We start from the raw sequence: 16755 nt of genomic DNA, 5'->3' as shown, positions 1-16755 counted from the left end.
TACCAATGGAACTAGCATAGAGGGAGAAAGGGCCCAGGAAAGAATTGGGGGGACATCCACAGTTAGTAGGTGGTGACCTTGTTGAAGTACTGGCAAAGGAGACTGAAAATGAGAAGAGAGGAGACCCAGGACAACCTTGGGGCCTTCGGATAATGGCAGGTCCCACCTGAATGAGCCTGCTGTGGGGATTGCTTTGGTAGCTCTCCCAGGTGGGTCTCTGACACTTACCTACTACTTTCCCTGAATACGTTTAGCTCCTCACCTAGTGGAACCGAGAATGTCGTCTCCTCGCACAGTGCCACGCTGTGGCATCGCTGAAGCCTTCCTCGGGTTCAGCGGAGAAGACCAGGGGTCAGAGATAAGAGATGAGTATAAAGAGGCGGTCTATAAGGACTCCCGGTCAACATTTACCGCCCACTTTCTCAAGCCTCTCAGGTTGGCACTTTGCATATGTGCCTCACCCTCACCTCTACAGTAAGCTGCTTTAGGCCTCTTGGGGGTGAACGCAAACAATCAAAGGGGCTTCTTGCATTCTAACCCAGGTCTGCCCCCTCCCCAAAGAAATGTCGGAAAAGATTGCGGAAAGTCTAGAAGATCAGGTGACCTGGGTTCTAGTCTTGACTGTTTTTAGTGAACTTGCTTTCCCCCTCTCTGAGACTCACTTTTCTCCCCTGTGAAAATGTGGGTATGGAACTAAATGGTCATTAATGACTTTTCCTGCTCCAATTTGCAGTTACTATTCAATGACACCTCATTTGGCCTTCGGCAGTCTCCTCCCTTTCTATGTGTAGGAAATGGGTTGAGACACCAAGCTGTTTGCCCAGAGCTCGATCTCTCCCATCCAGCCAAGGTTTCCTCAACTCCTCAGCAGCTGATCATTTGTGGCTGGAGGAGCCGAATCTAGACCACTCAGGCTAAAGGGGTCTGCCCTATCCTTCCCCTAACGTGGACCCAGAGGGCGGTTTTCTAGTCATCGACCACGAGTTGGACCTGCCAACAGCTGATCTGGAAGCCTGGTGCAGAAGCAGCGGATGAGGTGGGGACTCTGGAGTTCCGCTCCCAAGCTGTCGCTCTGGATGCCCCTCCTCCCTTGCTAGATTAAACCTAGCCTTGGGCTGAGAACTGGGAGGAGTCCGAGAAGGGGAAGGGCGGGACCTGTTTAGCCTGGCGGCGGTCGCGGTTCCAGGGCCACAGAGGGCGGAGGCAGAGGCCGAGCGGACCAGCGGGAGAAGAGAGGGTCCACCAGAGTAGCCTAACGCCATCTCCTTCGATTCCCAGCAGACCCTCTAGGGGTCCCGGGCAGAGGAGGCACGGACAAGGGCTGGGAAGAAGTTAAACAGCGGAGCCTTTTCTGTGGCACGAGGACAATAGCCAGGACCCTCGGGGTGGTGAGCATCAGAGTCCAGGGCTGCGGGAGTCAGCAGCCTGAGACGCGGATCTGCGAGCGGCGGTACCGGTCCTGGCTAAGGGGACACAGCATATGGCGCCCCCAGGACGTTGAGGGCCACCATGGCCCTGGAGCAGGCATTACAGGCGTCGCGTCAGGGGGACCTAGAGACCCTGAAGGCGCTGCAGCGGGCCGGCTCGTTGCTGCCCACTCTGCGTGACCCGCTAGATGCTCTGCCCGTGCACCACGCAGCCCGGGCGGGCAAACTGCACTGTCTGCGCTTCCTGGTGGAGGAGGCGAACCTGCCTGCCACTGCCCGTGCCAGGAACGGAGCCACCCCGGCCCACGACGCCGCAGCCACCGGGCACCTCGCCTGTCTTCAGTGGCTCCTCACGCAGGGTGGCTGTGGAGTGCAGGTGAGTCTAAGGACGCGTCTGTCACCTCTCTGCTATCCAATCCAGGGCTGACCTCCTGACACTGCGCCCCGGACGGCGTGAGGAGCCGGGGTGCTTCCTCTTTAGCTCTCGCTCTTTCTCCAGTAACCCTATCCCCGACTCCCAGTCTGGGTATCTAGCTTCAGAACCAAGGAGAGTAGCAGACGACCCCAGGGTTAAGGCTTCGGTTTGGGAAACTACCCAGATAGATCTGCCTCTCTTGCCATGGGGACTGGGGAAAGTGGAACACAAAGCACTCTCAATTGATTTCATAAGATTGGTAGTTCACCTCTCTCGGTTTTCTTCCACCTTTCCTCTGTCTACTGACTTTTTCTTCCCTCCTACCCCCTACCCTCACTGCAAGCCTTGCATCTTATTTCATTCATAACTTTGCAAAAAATTCAACAAATGTTTGTGGCAGGAGGTAGTAATGCCCCACCATCCACAGGGAATGGCCTTAGGACTCAAAGAGAGAAAAAGGCTGTCCTGCTTCCATCTCCGATGATAGCACTTTATCTCCTAACAGCTCCAGCAGAGGGAAGACTTGGAGGGTGGGAAGACATACTTTAAGACTTCTGGTGGGAATAGGTGCTATCTCACCCACCCCTACTTGGACCTCAGTGCTTCTGAGTTCTTCAAATATCCTAGCCACCAGCTGCAATCCCACCACCCAACCCAAGCCTTGGAGAGGCCAAATTTGATTTATCAGGTGACCTGGAGCTTACACTATGGCACAGTTCTTTTTCCAAGCAGCAATCCAGTGTCTTGGTCCAGGATTGTCCAGGTCTCAGAGTTGGTCCTATGATAGTGTCCCTTACTCAGTAGCCCAGGGGCTACAGAATAGGGGACCTTAATGGAAGGTCATAGTGTTATCTTCAGCCTTCCTACACCCCCTGAAAATGCACACAACTTTTTGATTTCTTCCTTTCCCCTACCAGGTTGCCATTACTGTTTGTTGTAACCTGATTTTTTTCTGGGATACAAATGGTAATGAGGAAAGGTAATGAGGACAGTGGGGTCTTCTCAATCTCTGCCCCCTGTTCAACTCCAACAAGAAGGACTGAAGGGAGAGGTATCTCCCACCCTTGGGATGCAGAGATCAAGGAGAAAGGACCAAAGGGAAAGGATGACCACAGCCTCATTCTCAGTGTCATACAAAGCCCCAGGAGATAAACAGCTTGCTGGGTGGCAACAACAGATTGGCAGGTGGCATCCTGGGATGTACCATTAGCAGCTTAAGAAACAATTTAGCACTAGAGTGACAGGTGGGGTCACCAGAACCTTTCTGGCTGAACTCATCTGCCTAGTCTCCTCCCCCACTCCCACCTCTGGGGTGGAGAGTGCCAAAGGCTTGGGGACTCTCGAAGGTCTTCTAAGAAGAGGGCTCATTCACCTTCTAAAGGCAACAACTCACATTAATATGATACTTTAAGGCTCCTAAAGTGCTTTTCTCACCAAGAACACTGGTAGGCAGGGCAAATATTTTTACCATTCTATAGATGAGAAAGTTTGAAGATTCTAAGTAATTTATCCAGAATCACACACAAAAGTGTCAGAGCTAGATTTGAACCTAGGCCTCCTGACTTCAAGACCACAATTAACTTACAACAAGCAACCCAAACCTCTCCCTCTAATCCATCAAGGACTGGAGGCAACTGAGGGCCAAAGATACAAGTCTCCACTACAAGAAATGTGAATGGACTGATGGGGTCAGACAAGGACAGGGAGTTGGTAGTGAGAACTCTTCTACTCTCTTCTCCTGAACTGTCCTTCTCCCCTAGCACATGGGGCCACTGTGACTCTTGCCACTTCTCTGGGCTCACTGGATCCCAAATGACTGAAATAGCAAATATACATCATGCCCCTAAAGCAGTCTTTGAGGTTTAAGCTACAGAAACAAGGGGCAAGAGGAAAAAGCAACTCCAGACCTGCTTCTAGGCTGAGCCTCAGTGGCTGGTCACGTCTCATGCCCTGATTGACCCTACTGTTATTAGCTAAACCACCATCATATAGCTAGCTACTCCCAAATACCTCTTTTAAAAAAAAACAAAACAGCTGCAACTGTAAAAGCCCAATGAGCAGTTTTATTCTGGGCTTCTAAAATTTTTTTTTTGAAGCTGTTTTATATAAACTATATAAAATAAGCATATAAATAAAATATATGAAATGAGTTCATGAAGGTGAGGAGCAACATGATTTAGTGGCTAGAGCTCAGCCTGGGAGCCAGGAAGTCCAGGGTTCAAGCCAGCCTCTGACACACAATAACTCTGTGATCTTAGGCAAGCCCCTTAACCTCTTGGTTCCCTCAGGCAATGCTCTAGGAGTGTAAATTGTAGAAAATGTGCTCATCTGTATCAGGGCTTCCCCATCAGGGAGTTCCCTACACTCATGTCACAGATTCAAACCCTCACCCTAAAAAAAATTTAATAACAGCTTAAAAAGTGAAATTCATGTATATTTAATTTAATAAAGATATTCTTCATTAACAGTCATCTTTGAACTTCCTATTTTAAAATCAATCATGGCATATTCATGGGCTAGTGCGCTCAAAGAATTCATCACCAAATGGTCAATCTTATGACGCTTGGTACCCTACTGAATGAAGTGGGTGCTAGAGCAGTAGACTTAGTATATGCCTTCTCTTACGTGAATGAAGCGTCTGAGCTCTGGAGAACCTGCCAGAGGGCACTCTGCTGGCATAGTCTTTGAGAGTCCAGGGCATCAGGTATATTTTTCAACCCTAAGAGAAATTGAGTCTTCTCTCAACTTGAATTGACACTCTCCCTTTGCAAATTGGATTTGGGGGGCAAATAGATCCTAGCAAATACATATTAAGTGAATGTTTTAATCTCTTTTAGACTTTTTAAAAAATGTTTCACTGATACTTTTTAAAATATCACTCTTACTTCCCATTAATTACTCCTACAAAAGAATTCAGTTAAGTAAAACAAGGTGACAGTTTACCATGTCTGGTATCCTTTTCTATACCTTTCCTTCACCTCTCTGCTGAGAGGAAAATATATTTTACTGACTAGGTTTTACCCTGGAGTAAATTTGGTCATTGCATGGATGTGAATTCTGATGTGTGAGTGTGTGTGTGTGTGTGTGTGTGTGTGTGTGTGTGTTTGGTTTCCTTTAGATTGTTTATTCTTCTTCCCACCTTCTCCTTGAGTTTCATCTCTAATATGGGCTGCCTACATTGTTCAGTATCTATCTTTAATCCCATTGGGAACACACACCAGTCTTTGCTTCTTTGTCCTCAAGTTGTCTCCCTTCTCCAACTCATTCCCCCCTCCCTCTTTTTTTTTCTTTTTGGCAATTGGGGTTAAGTGACTTGCTCAGGGTCACATAGCTAGTAAGTGTCAAGTGTTTGGTCTGAGGCCAGATTTGAACTCAGGTCCTCCCGACTTCAGGGCCGATGCTCTATCCACTGTGCCACCTAGCTGCCCCATCATTCCCTTTTATAATATTTAGGTGGAACCTCAGTCTAAGATAATGCCTTCTTCTCTAAATATGTGATCTATCAACAAACTCTCTGGTTACATTTTTTATTAATGTATTAATAATGCTCTTTTTTTGTTTTGTTTTGTTTTTTGAGGTAATCAGAGCTAAGTGACTTGCTCCCACAGCTAGTAAGTGACTTTGGCTGTATTTGAACTCAGGTCCTCCTTACTCCAGTGCTAGTGCTCTATCCACTTGGCCACCTAACTGCCCCGCATGATGCTGTTTAAAAAAATTTTTTTTTTAATTGTCAATGGAGCTCTCCAATCCTAATAGAACCTTCCATTGTAACAAATAAGCACAGTTAAGGGGCAGATAGGTGGTGCAGTGGATAGAGCACTGGCCCTGGGTCAGGAGGACCTGAGTTCAAATCTGGCCTCAGAAACAAGATACTTACTAGCTGTGTGACCCTAGGCAAGTTACTTAACCCTGATTGCCTCACAAATAAATAAATAAATACAGTTACGCAAAACAAATTAACTCACTGACCTTGTAAGTCATAATCTCTCTCTATCTCAGTTTCCTCATATGCAAAATAGAGATAACACTAACACCTACCTCAAAGGGTTGTTGTGAGGATCAAATGAAATAAAATATGGAAAGAGCTTTACAAACCTTGAAGGTCTATAGAAATTCTAGCTGTGGTGATGAGGATGAGAATGGTGCCTTATTCCACACCTAAAGCCTACCACCTCCCTGCCAAGAGGTAGGTACTTGCTTCATTGTCAATGCTCTGAAATCACAATTGGTCACTTCATTGATTAGAGTTCTGGAGTCAATTTCTTTATATTATTGTGGTTACTGTATCAAATTGTTCTCCTTCCTCTGATTACTTTGCTCTGCATCAGTTCACGGGATTTCCTAGTTTTCTCTTAATTCTTCATATTCTTCTCTTATATCACGAGAATGTTCCACGACAATTACATAGTACGACTTGTTCAGCCATTCCCTAATCAAGGAGCACTCACATCCTTCCAAGTTCTTTACTACCACAAAATGTGCTGCTATAAATATTTGTCTATGTGGTACATTTCCCTCTATCTTTTGCCTCCTTGGCTAGAGCTGCTGCTAGAACAAAAGATCTAGATAAAGATCAGTTACTTTTCTAAAATTGTTTCAAAGTTTTAGAACAATTCCTGGCTCTACCAACAGTGTGCTATCATTCCTCTTTTCTCATGGTCACTCCAACTTTCACATTCACATTTACCTAGGGTTATTTTTTTACCTTCAACAAAGGCTCCAGCCTAAATCCAGCCTCTGCTTACTGGCCAGAAGCCCCCTCTCCCACAGGAGAAAAAGACCACTCTTTCTCTCCATTGGGCTGGAAGGGGCAGTGGAAGGGTGAGTCAGCATTAAGAAGGTCTGGTTTGAGTTTTCAGTGGTGTTTTACTTTCAAGATCCAGGCTATATTGTTGTGCCTTGTTTGTGGGTATACACAGTTAAGAGTTTAGGACTTAAGGGTACTGACCTCACATGCCTGTCAAAACAGAAGAGCTCATGGGTGACTCACAGTAACTTCAGCATGATTAACCAACCCTTTTGGCTCTAGGGGTTCAGTGGATAGAGCACTGGACCTGGAGTCAGGGAAACCTGAGCTCAAATCTGGCCTCAGACACTTACTAGCTATATGAATCTGAGCAAACCACTTAACTTCTGTCTGCCTCAGTTTCCTCATCTGTAAAATGAGTACAATAATAGCACCTGCCTCCCAGAGTTGTTTTGAGGATCAAATGAGATAATATTTGTAAATAGTTTAGCACAGTTCCTGGTACAGAGTAGGTACCTAATAAATGTTTGTTTCTTTGTTTCCTCTGTAGGATAAAGACAATTCTGGTGCCACAGTTCTACATCTGGCTGCCCGGTTTGGTCACCCTGAGATAGTGGATTGGCTGCTTCGCTATGGAGAGAGCGACCCTGCCTCAGCCACAGATACCGGAGCCCTGCCCATTCACTATGCTGCCGCCAAGGGAGACTTCCCCTCACTTCGACTTCTTGCAAGCCACTATCCAAAGTAAGAGCACCCCAAGGTCAAGGGCATGCATTTTTGCACACCTGGGGTGGGGAAATGCTCAGCCTGTCCCTCTTGCTCAGATTCTCAGCTCTCCCAGGGTTTCCAGGCTTAGGATTTAGTTTGAGGGTGGCCTTGGAAGCCTCTTCCTCTCCCTCCACCACTCCTCAAGTCTCCAGATACTGATAGAATTTGGACTCAAAGTTTGGTAAGAGTCTCCCCGTGGCTCTGGACAAAGACAGACGAATCTTTCATTATTGTAGGAATCATCCTACCAGTTCATGCTTGTCTCTTCCCCAACCAGGATTCCCTTTCCTTGTTTGAAATGCTCTCCTCCCCCCCCCCCCCCACCCCCGGCCCCAGCCTTCTAATAGCTGATTTAAACCTGACCCTTTGCTCTTTTCTAACTCTTTGATCTCAACTGCTAGGGTTGCAAAAGAATCCTCCAAACTCTCCTGCCAGGTTCATTCTCATGGTAGGGACCATATTTGGGATAGCCTACTACTATAAAAATTGATGCTAGTTCAGGCCTGTGCTCATTTGCAATGTTGATCTAACCCACTGAGCCCAAGTGCTAGAAGAGGGTGGGCACTGAAAAGACCATCCCCTCATTTTCCTACACTCTTGAATCATCCTTCCATCCACTAGGCGGACAGAGAGGCCAAGGATGGAGCTAGAGAGGACCTTAAAAGTCATCTAAGTCCAACCCCTTCATTTTTACAGGTGAGGAAACAGAGGCCCAAAGACATTAAGTGAATTACCTGAGGTCACATAGGGAGTAACAGAAACAGTGTTTTAACCAGGTCCACTGACTCTGAATCTGGCAACCTTTTCCATCTGCCACTTGTCCAGCCAGGCCTCATCCCCTCTCCTTGGTCTTCTTAAATGCTGAACTACCTAGCAAGAGCTTTGACAAATACTTTTTTCAAAGTCTCTTACACATCTATAACACTCAAATCACTCCCACTAGTATTCGTTGATTCCAGGAACCTCCTCCCAACGTCCTCCAACGTAGCCTTGGGGTTACCAATTTGCAGACAGCAGGGGAGGGAGCAGCAGGGAGCATCATTCCCTCTTATCTTAAGATCAATGAGGCCTTGTGACAGCATCATCTAATCAGTCATTTCAAAACCCATTTGGAACAGATTTCTCTACTTTTAGGCAGCTACGGGACTTGACTTCAATTGTTTTCCACTTCTTCTTCCCTCACCTGAATGGTCCACAAAAAAAAAAAACAAACCTTGAGAGTCAAGTCAATTATGTCATTTAATCAAGTTCATGATGAAATTATAGCTAAAATAATTTGGTAAAATACCTATTTTCAAAGCTCCACTAGAAATTTCTTGGAGGGAACAAAGCAAGCTTGGTGCCCCCATCTATTATAGGTGAGATTGGTTTCCTCCCCTCTCCATAATTTTTGGGTTTGAGTTGTGAGACAGTTTGCTATTGTCTCCTTGACTGTGCCACCCGGATTCTGGCTGTTCACTGGGGTCCCTCCGTGTGAGACTCAAGAGAAAACAGATCCCTTATCCCGCAGCAAGCTGTGCCAGGTGCTGATTGTATTGGGAATGCTGTTAACAGCTGGCTCCCAGATGTTCTGAGCTGATGAGTGCCAGCCCACCATGAATCTCACCTGCCACCAGCTTTGATCTTGCCACATGTGTGAAGTCAGTGATAAGGAAGCTTCTTTGTCCTCCAGGTCTGTGGGGTCCTGGGGCTGTTTTTCAGGGGATAAATGGATAATCCATCAACCAAGGAAGGGAGAATTGCTACCTCAAAAAGGCTAGGCCTGGAAAGATCCAAAGGAAGAACCTCTCACAAATATCTGCGACTTCTCTCAATTTAATTCAATGAACTGTAAGTCCTTACTATGTGTAAGGCACAGCAATGAGTACTGTGAAAACCAAGATTTTCCTTAAGAAGCTTACATTCTATGGGGAGGCTATGACAGAAATAAAAAATAAGGAAATACAAGATAATTTAGGATGATTAGGGCAGGAGTTCTTAACCTTAGGCCTTCGAACTTGAATAGATTTTAGGGTGTCCATGAACTTGAATGGGGGGGAAATTACAACTTTATTTTCACTAACTTTTGGTTTGTAATCCCAGGTATTTTATTTTATGTATTTAAAAAATTATTCTAAGGGGCAGTAGATAGCGCACCGGCCCTGAAGTCAGGAGGACCTGAGTTCAAATCCGGCCTCAGACCAAACACTTGACACTTACTAGCTGTGTGACCCTGGGCAAGTCACTTAACCCCAATTGCCTAAAAAAAAAATTATTCTAAGACAGAGTTCATAGGCTTCATTAGACTCCTAAAGGGGTCCATAATTCAAAAAAAGATTAAGAATCCCTGATCAGAAAAGTCAAGGCTTAAACAGATGCTTGAAGGAAATAAAGAATGGATTTGGAATCATTAGATCTAGGTTCAAATCCTAGCTCTGCAATTTACATCTTGTGACCTTGGGCAAGTCAATATACTTTTTTTCTTTAAAATGTACTTTATTTTCCCCCAATTACATGTTAAAACAATGTTTTAACATTTATTTGTTTGTTTGTTTGTTTTTGAGTTCCAAATTCTATCCTTCCTTCCCTTCCCTCTCAGCTCCCTGGGACAGTAAGCAATCAAATATAGGTTATACAGGTGCAATCATGTAAAACATTTCCATGTAAGTCATTTTGCATGAGAAGACTAGGAAAAAAAAAGAAAGGGAAAAACAGCATGTTTCAATCTGTATTCAGACAATATAAATTCTTTTTCTGGAGGCAGATAGCATACTTCACCATTAGTCCTTTGGGATTGTCTTATATCTTTGCATTGCTGAGAATAGCTAAGTCATTCACAGCTCTTCATCATACAATCTTGCTGCTACTGTATACAACATTTCTCCTGGTTCTGCTCGATTCACTTTGCATCAGTTAAATCTTTCCAGGTTTTTCTGAAATCATCCTGCTTGTCGTTTCTTATAGCGCAATATCGATATACTTTTAATTCAATTCAATAAGCATTTACTCAATCCCTGTTAGGTGCTAGGTATTGGGAATATACAGAGGAAAAAGTCCCTGCCCTTGAGGTGCTTACATTACTAGGTGAACTACCTTGTAACACATAAGCACATACAAAAAAAAACAAGAAACTATTTTAAGCCTCATTTTCCTCATGTGAAAACAAGCTGGTTGAACCCAGTGACCTCTCAGACCCCTTCCACGATTCTGAAGAAAAATCAGGAGACTGTCTAAGCACCTACCTTCCCAGTATTTCATTCTCCTTTCCTTCAAACTTGGGTTCCCTGTGCTTGTGACTTGAAGGAAGATTTCTCCAATCACCTCAAAATTCTGCCCTTGGGGAAAATGAAGGTTTGGGTGAGAAGGGCTGGGGGCCTCCCTCCCAAACACTCATAATGATTGGGTTATGATGGTGTAGGTGAGCCTGGAAGGGTATAGGGACTAGGCTGAATTACTGGGCTTGGAGACCAGCTTGCTGGGAAACCCAGGAAGTCTCAGGCTTCTGCATTTTATCCTTGGTCTAGGCCTTTGAGAAGCTATTATGCCTGGGGCTTTGGGAGTGTAGGACAGAGACTGTGCCCCCCTGAGGCATTTCCCTCTCAACTATTCAGAAGACAGCCAGAGCTCTGGCTTCCTCAGAGGTCTGGTTTAGCAGGTCCATGAATTATTCAGAGGCTTGGAACTCTCTCCAGGCACGGTCCTCCTCCCTCCTCCCCAGGCCTCTCAAGGCTGAGTGAGTCAGGAGGCTGGGTGAGGGCCCACTCTCTTACAAATGCTGGAAACCTGATCTCAGCTTTGCAAGAAATGGGAGGCCCTAGATGGGACCAAGGGGGTCACTAATGGCTGAGGCTTGGGAGGAAAGGAGAACATGCATTGTAAACCTCCCTTCCACTGGGAAGGCAAACCCACTGGGCCAAGTCAAAATTCCTGCCATCCTGGGACTTGGGCTGCTTGGGAAAGGGAAGGTTGAGCAGGAGGAGGAGGCCCTAGGTTGGGGGGAGCCTTATTCTGTAGGAAAGTGCCTGGTTCTCTCTTTCCTCTATAATGGTACAAAGGAATGCATATCACAACAGGAAGGGCTTTAAAAAGATTCAGGAAAGAGCTTGCTCATAGCTTGTAGCTTTTCCTTCTCCAACCCCTGCTGCTGTCCCCCCCAAAAGGTCCTGGAGCCGAGAACTAGCTGGACTCTCCTTATCGTCCTTTAGAAGGATATGATCTCCATTCTACAGCCCAGTTTTTCCTCCCCTCCTCTCTTCTCCTCCCTTTTCCTTTATCCTTCCCTCTCCTCCTCTTTTCTTTCCTCTTATCTCTTCTCCTGCTCCTCTCTCCTCCCCTCCCTTCCCATTCTCTCTCTTCTCTCCTCTCCTCCTCTCTCCTCACCTCCCTTTCCCTCCTGTCCTGTCCCTTCCTTTCCACTCTCCTCTTTTCCCTCCAGTTTACACTAGGAAAACCAAAAGCCAGTGACCTAGGTTGGCTATAGAGACAGATGGGGACTGGAGAAAGAGTGGAAGAGCCCCCCAGCTAGAAGCAAGCCTCCTGAGCTAAAGTCTGGTGCCTAGAGCTGCTAAGGAAGCTCAGTCCCCCACCCCCTTCTCTCCATACCTGCTGAGCTAACCACTCAGTCATCCCAGGTCTCCCTCTGCTTCTGAACATCCTGCTAGGCATTCCCAATCCAGGTCCTGGCAGAAGTAAAGATGCTGCTGACTCCTTAGAATCACAGAATGTTAGAGCTAAAATGGACATACAGGTAATGTCATTCACTAGTCTCAGGTCACAAAAGGGAAACTGAGGTCCAGCAGGGTCCCAGTCACTCTGCAGTCTCAGGGCGGAGCTAAGCCCCCTCACCAGTCCAAGGCTCTTCCCACTAGCCCATACTGCCTTCTAAGGCCTTAGGAAGGTTGCTTTGGGAGAAAAGAGTGGAGGCTCAGGGCCTCTCCCTTGACAGGCAAGAGAACATGTATCCAACTCAGTGAGTCAGGCCAGCCTCCAGGGGCATGAGCAGCCTAGCCCAGTGACAGGGTTCTGGAAAGTAATCAGGGCTGCACCTGAGCTTACGGCAGGTGGTTTTCATCCAGCCCTCCCTGGCTGGCATCATTCCCCTTCTCTCATGCAGTGGAACAAGTCAGGAGACTTTTAAAGTCAAGAGATCAGGGCCAGTTCAGTGTCTGTCACTAACTGACTGTGATATTGGGCAAGCCATTGCACTGTCTCTGTGCCTCAGTTTCCATCTCTGTAAAATGAGATCAGGATGGCAGGTAAGGGGATTGGATTTTCAGGTCCCTTCCAGTTCTCACATTGCATGATTTTTGGTCTCTTCAGATGGGAGAATTTTCAAGAAAATTGAAAAGCCAACTTGTTCCAATCATGAGAGAATCCCTCCTCCAACTGCTTGCCGTTTGAAAAGGAACACCAGACCCCCACCTGAACTGTTTGGGAGTCTACTCAGACACCAGAGGAGAGACGTTCCTCAGGACAGAGTTGTAGGGGGCTCAGCCTCACCCCCTCCACAAAGCAGAGTGACAGAGGAGTCAGCCCAGACCCAGGAGAGAGGGGCTCTAACTCTGCCCTAAACCTGATCGCATACGGTCAAGGCCACTCGGGCTTTGGGCTCATTCATTATTAATCAGCTCAGGCTGCATCAGCTCAGCAGGGCCATTTTCCACTAGGCATTGTTTGTTGTGGTCCCCTGGGCAACCATAATGCCCCCCTTCTACTCCCACTTTTCCATCCCCTGCTGAGGGAAAGCTAATCCATGTGAAGGGGGCAACCCCCAGCAGCTCCCCTGGGAGCTCAAGGGAGGGAAAACCAGGTGAATGGTGAGAAGCAGCTCCCAGTGAAGCTGCCCCAATGAGCAGGGGCTTCCAAAGCCCATCTCTCCTTGCTTCTAGCATCCCTGGGGGTGAGGGGGAGGGAGGGGAGCCTCCGTCTCTGGCTGAAGCTAGTTCTCTCTTCTCAGACAGTGGGCTTTGGGTCTCCTCCAGTCACAGACTTCCACCTGCCAAAAAAGAATTACCACTGTCTTCCCCAGCCACCACATAGGGTGAACATATAATAGCAATAATTCATTTTTCTAGCACCACGCTTTGTAGTGCTTTCTGCCCAAAAAGATTCTTTCCAAATGGAAAGAATACTAGATTTCGAGCCGGAGAACTCAAGTTCAATCACTACTAACTCTGGGACACAGTTTCCTTGTATGTAAAGGGAGGGACCTCTAAGTTCCTTCCCCTTTTAAATTTATAAACATGTGACTCCTATGAGGTAGACAGAGCAACTATTATATCTGCTTCACAGATGAGGAAACTGAGGTGTAGAAACATTAAAGAAGAGGCAGTATAGTACAGTGGGGAAAACTTTACTTTGCTAGACGATGCTAAAGTATGGGACCTGGAGTAAGGAAGACCAAGTTCAAATCCTGCCTACAACACCTTTTAGCTATGTGACCCTGAACAAGTCATTAGATTCAGCCTCAGTTTCCACATCTCTGAAATGGATATAATCATAGTACCCTCCTCACAGAGTTGTTGTCATGAGAGGGTAAAAAATGAGATAACATGTAAAGTGTTTTGCCAACCTTAAAGTGCTAGCTAAATTTGAACTAGCTATTATTCTGAGTCAAAGGACCTGAGTTCAAATTCCAATTCTACCATTTATTGTAACCTGTAACTTGGGCAATTCAATGAAACTCTCTGAAACTTGAAATCTTTATTTGTCCAACAAGGCATTCTGGGTATTCCCCATGCCTGGAATACTCTCTTTCCTCATCGCCAACTCCTTGGCTTCCCTGGTTTCCTTCAAGACCCAGCTAAAATGCTATCTTCTACAGGAAACCTTTTCCAATCCTTCTTACTTCTAGTACCTTCCCTCAGATGTTTATCTCCAATATATCTTGTACATATCTTCTTTTATACTTAATTGTCTGCACGTTGTCTCCCCCATTAGGCTATGAGCTCCTCCAGAGCAGGGACCATCTCTTGCCTTTCCTTGTATCTCCAAGGCTTAGTACAGTGCCTGGAACATAGTAGGGGCTTAATAAATGTTTATTGGCTGACTGACTGAGATGACCTTTAAGCCTCCTCCATCTCTCCTTATGTGATCCCAGGAACCCACTCTCCCAGGATCTCACAGCTAATAAGCAGTTAATATTTGGTAGAGCCAGGACTCACTCACGTGTCTTTAGAAAGCAGGTATTCTTTACAACATGATGCTTCTCAATCCCAGAAAAAAATGTTGACCTGAGTACCCATAAGAACCTACAGAGATAGAAAACAGGAGAGGTGCTTCAAGACAAGAGTTAGGCAAATATCCTATTTGAGAGAGAGAGAGAACTGATAAATAGAAGTTTGTATAGAATTATATATATATATATATAGATAGATATATAGATAGATATATACCTATTTGTGTCTAATGGTATGTGTATACTGGTAGCCACCTCTAGGGCAGGGGGAGGGGGAGAGAGGAAAGAAAAAAAAAGAAAATTTACATGATAATTTTGTTGTATATTTGAAAGGAATAGCAAGTTGTGCATATTAGATTTGCAGTTTCATGTACAATCATCCTTTTATTGTACTATGTTATAGAAATGTTTATTTTGTTCCATAAATTAGAAAGAGAGAGGGAAAGAAGGAGAGAGAGAGAGAGAGAGAGAGAGAGATGGAAGAAGTGAGGGAGGGAGGGAAAGACAGAAGAAAAAAAGAAAGAGAGGGGAAGGGAAAATTCATTCAACTGGAGTCTGGTGAACTTGACTTTGATTCCTAGCAAAATTCTACAAGTTATTTAAGGGATGGCTTGTTAGCTTTTAGAAGGGGAGGCCATGATCACCAAAGAGCAGCATGACTTTATCAAGAACCCACACTTATCTCATTTCGTTTTGTGACAAAATCACTAAATTAGGGGAATGAGATGGACAGTATTTGAACAAAACTATTTTTACAAAAATTTTGTTGACACATTTTGTTTTCGACACCGCAGGCATTTCCTGATGTCCCAGACCCCCACAATTGAACCCTTTCTTGTAACAAAGAAAAACAGTTTTAAAAACCCATGAACAAAGTGACCAAGTCTGATAACATAGGCAACTCAATCACTGAGTCATTGGATAAAGCACTTGACAAAGTATCTCTTGCTATCTATGTTGACAAAATGGAGATATGAGCTGAATGATAGTATAATTAAGTTTATTTGGACCTGGACTGAAAAGAATAATCACTGGTGGATCAATGTCAACTCGGAGGAAGTAGAACTACTCATTGATCAATCCATGGCCCTATAAAATTCAAAATGTTTGTTAATAACTTGGACAAAAATAGAAAAAGAATGTTTATCAAATTTGCAGATGACTTGAGCCTGGGAAGAATAGCTAACAGTTAGATGAAAATCAAGATCCAAAACAGGTTAGACCGAGGGGCTAGATCTAATGCAATGAACTTTAATGGATAAAGATGTAAAAGTCTTAGATGTAAGTTCAAAAAGCCAATTGCATAAGCTCAGGATGGGGGAGTCATGGTGAGAAAACTATTCACATGAAATAGATTCAGGGAGGTTTTAGTGGACTGCAAGCTTAATATGAGTCAACAGTGTGGAATGACTGTCCAAAGAGCCAATGCCATCTTAGGGGAAAGCTATCACTTCCAGAAATAAGGGGATCCCTTATGTCCCTATGCTCTGCCCAGTTCAGACCCCTGTGTTGAGCATTATTTTTAGTTCTGTACTACATATTTTAAGGAGGACATTGATAAACTAGAGTATATCCAGAGCAAGGTGACCAAAGTGAGAGGACCAAGGACTATGCCCCCTGTGGATGGATGGAAGAAACTGGGGATATTTAGCCTGAAGGAGAGAAGATTTAAAAAGAGACATATTAGCTACCTTTAAATATCTGAAGAACTGGGGTAGCTAGGTGGTGAAGTGAATGGAGCACCAGCCCTGGAGTCAGGAGGACCTGAATTCAAATTTGCCCTCATACACTTACTAGCTGTGTGACTCTGGGCAAGTCACTTAACCCTGATTGCCTTCAAAAGAAAATCTGCAGGACTGCCATGTGGAAAAGAGATTAGACACTCAACTTGTTCTCAGAAGGCAAAACTATGAACAAATCCTTTATGAGAGGTAGCTTTATACAGTAACAAGCCTGCTGGAGCAGAAGCCAGGAGTCATCTGGGTTCAAATCCTGCCTTCTACACCTACTAACCAGATAGATATCTAGATAGATAAATAGGTAGATAGATAGATAGACAGATAGATCACATAGATAGATAACATTGATATAACACATATTATGTACCAGACACTGTGCTAAGCACATTATAATTATTTTCTCATTTGATCCTAACACCAACCCTGGGAAATAGATGCTATTATTATCTCCATTTTACAGTTGAGGAAACTGAGGCAAAAAGAAGTTAAGTGATTTGTCCAAG

General features: G+C 45.1%; 1 protein-coding gene across 3 annotated transcripts in view; it reads left to right on the top strand.

Annotated features, from left to right (window-relative positions):
• The first annotated feature begins 1509 nt into the window (after positions 1-1509).
• ESPN (espin) overlaps positions 1510-16755 on the top strand; it is a 52039-nt gene continuing 36793 nt past the window's right edge. For all 3 annotated transcript variants that reach the window (XM_027843992.1, XM_027843993.1, XM_027843991.1), the window contains exons 1-2: positions 1510-1803; positions 7140-7333. In XM_027843992.1, the coding sequence (XP_027699793.1) occupies positions 1510-1803; positions 7140-7333 (488 nt within the window). The remainder of the gene's footprint in view (positions 1804-7139; positions 7334-16755) is intronic.

The sequence above is a fragment of the Vombatus ursinus genome, unplaced genomic scaffold, assembly GCF_900497805.2.
Source record: "Vombatus ursinus unplaced genomic scaffold, bare-nosed wombat genome assembly UNPS02014932.1, whole genome shotgun sequence".
Classification (NCBI taxonomy): Eukaryota; Metazoa; Chordata; class Mammalia; order Diprotodontia; family Vombatidae; genus Vombatus; species Vombatus ursinus.
The sequence above is the reverse complement of the archived record's forward strand: the minus strand, read 5'-3'. Positions and strand labels throughout refer to the sequence as shown.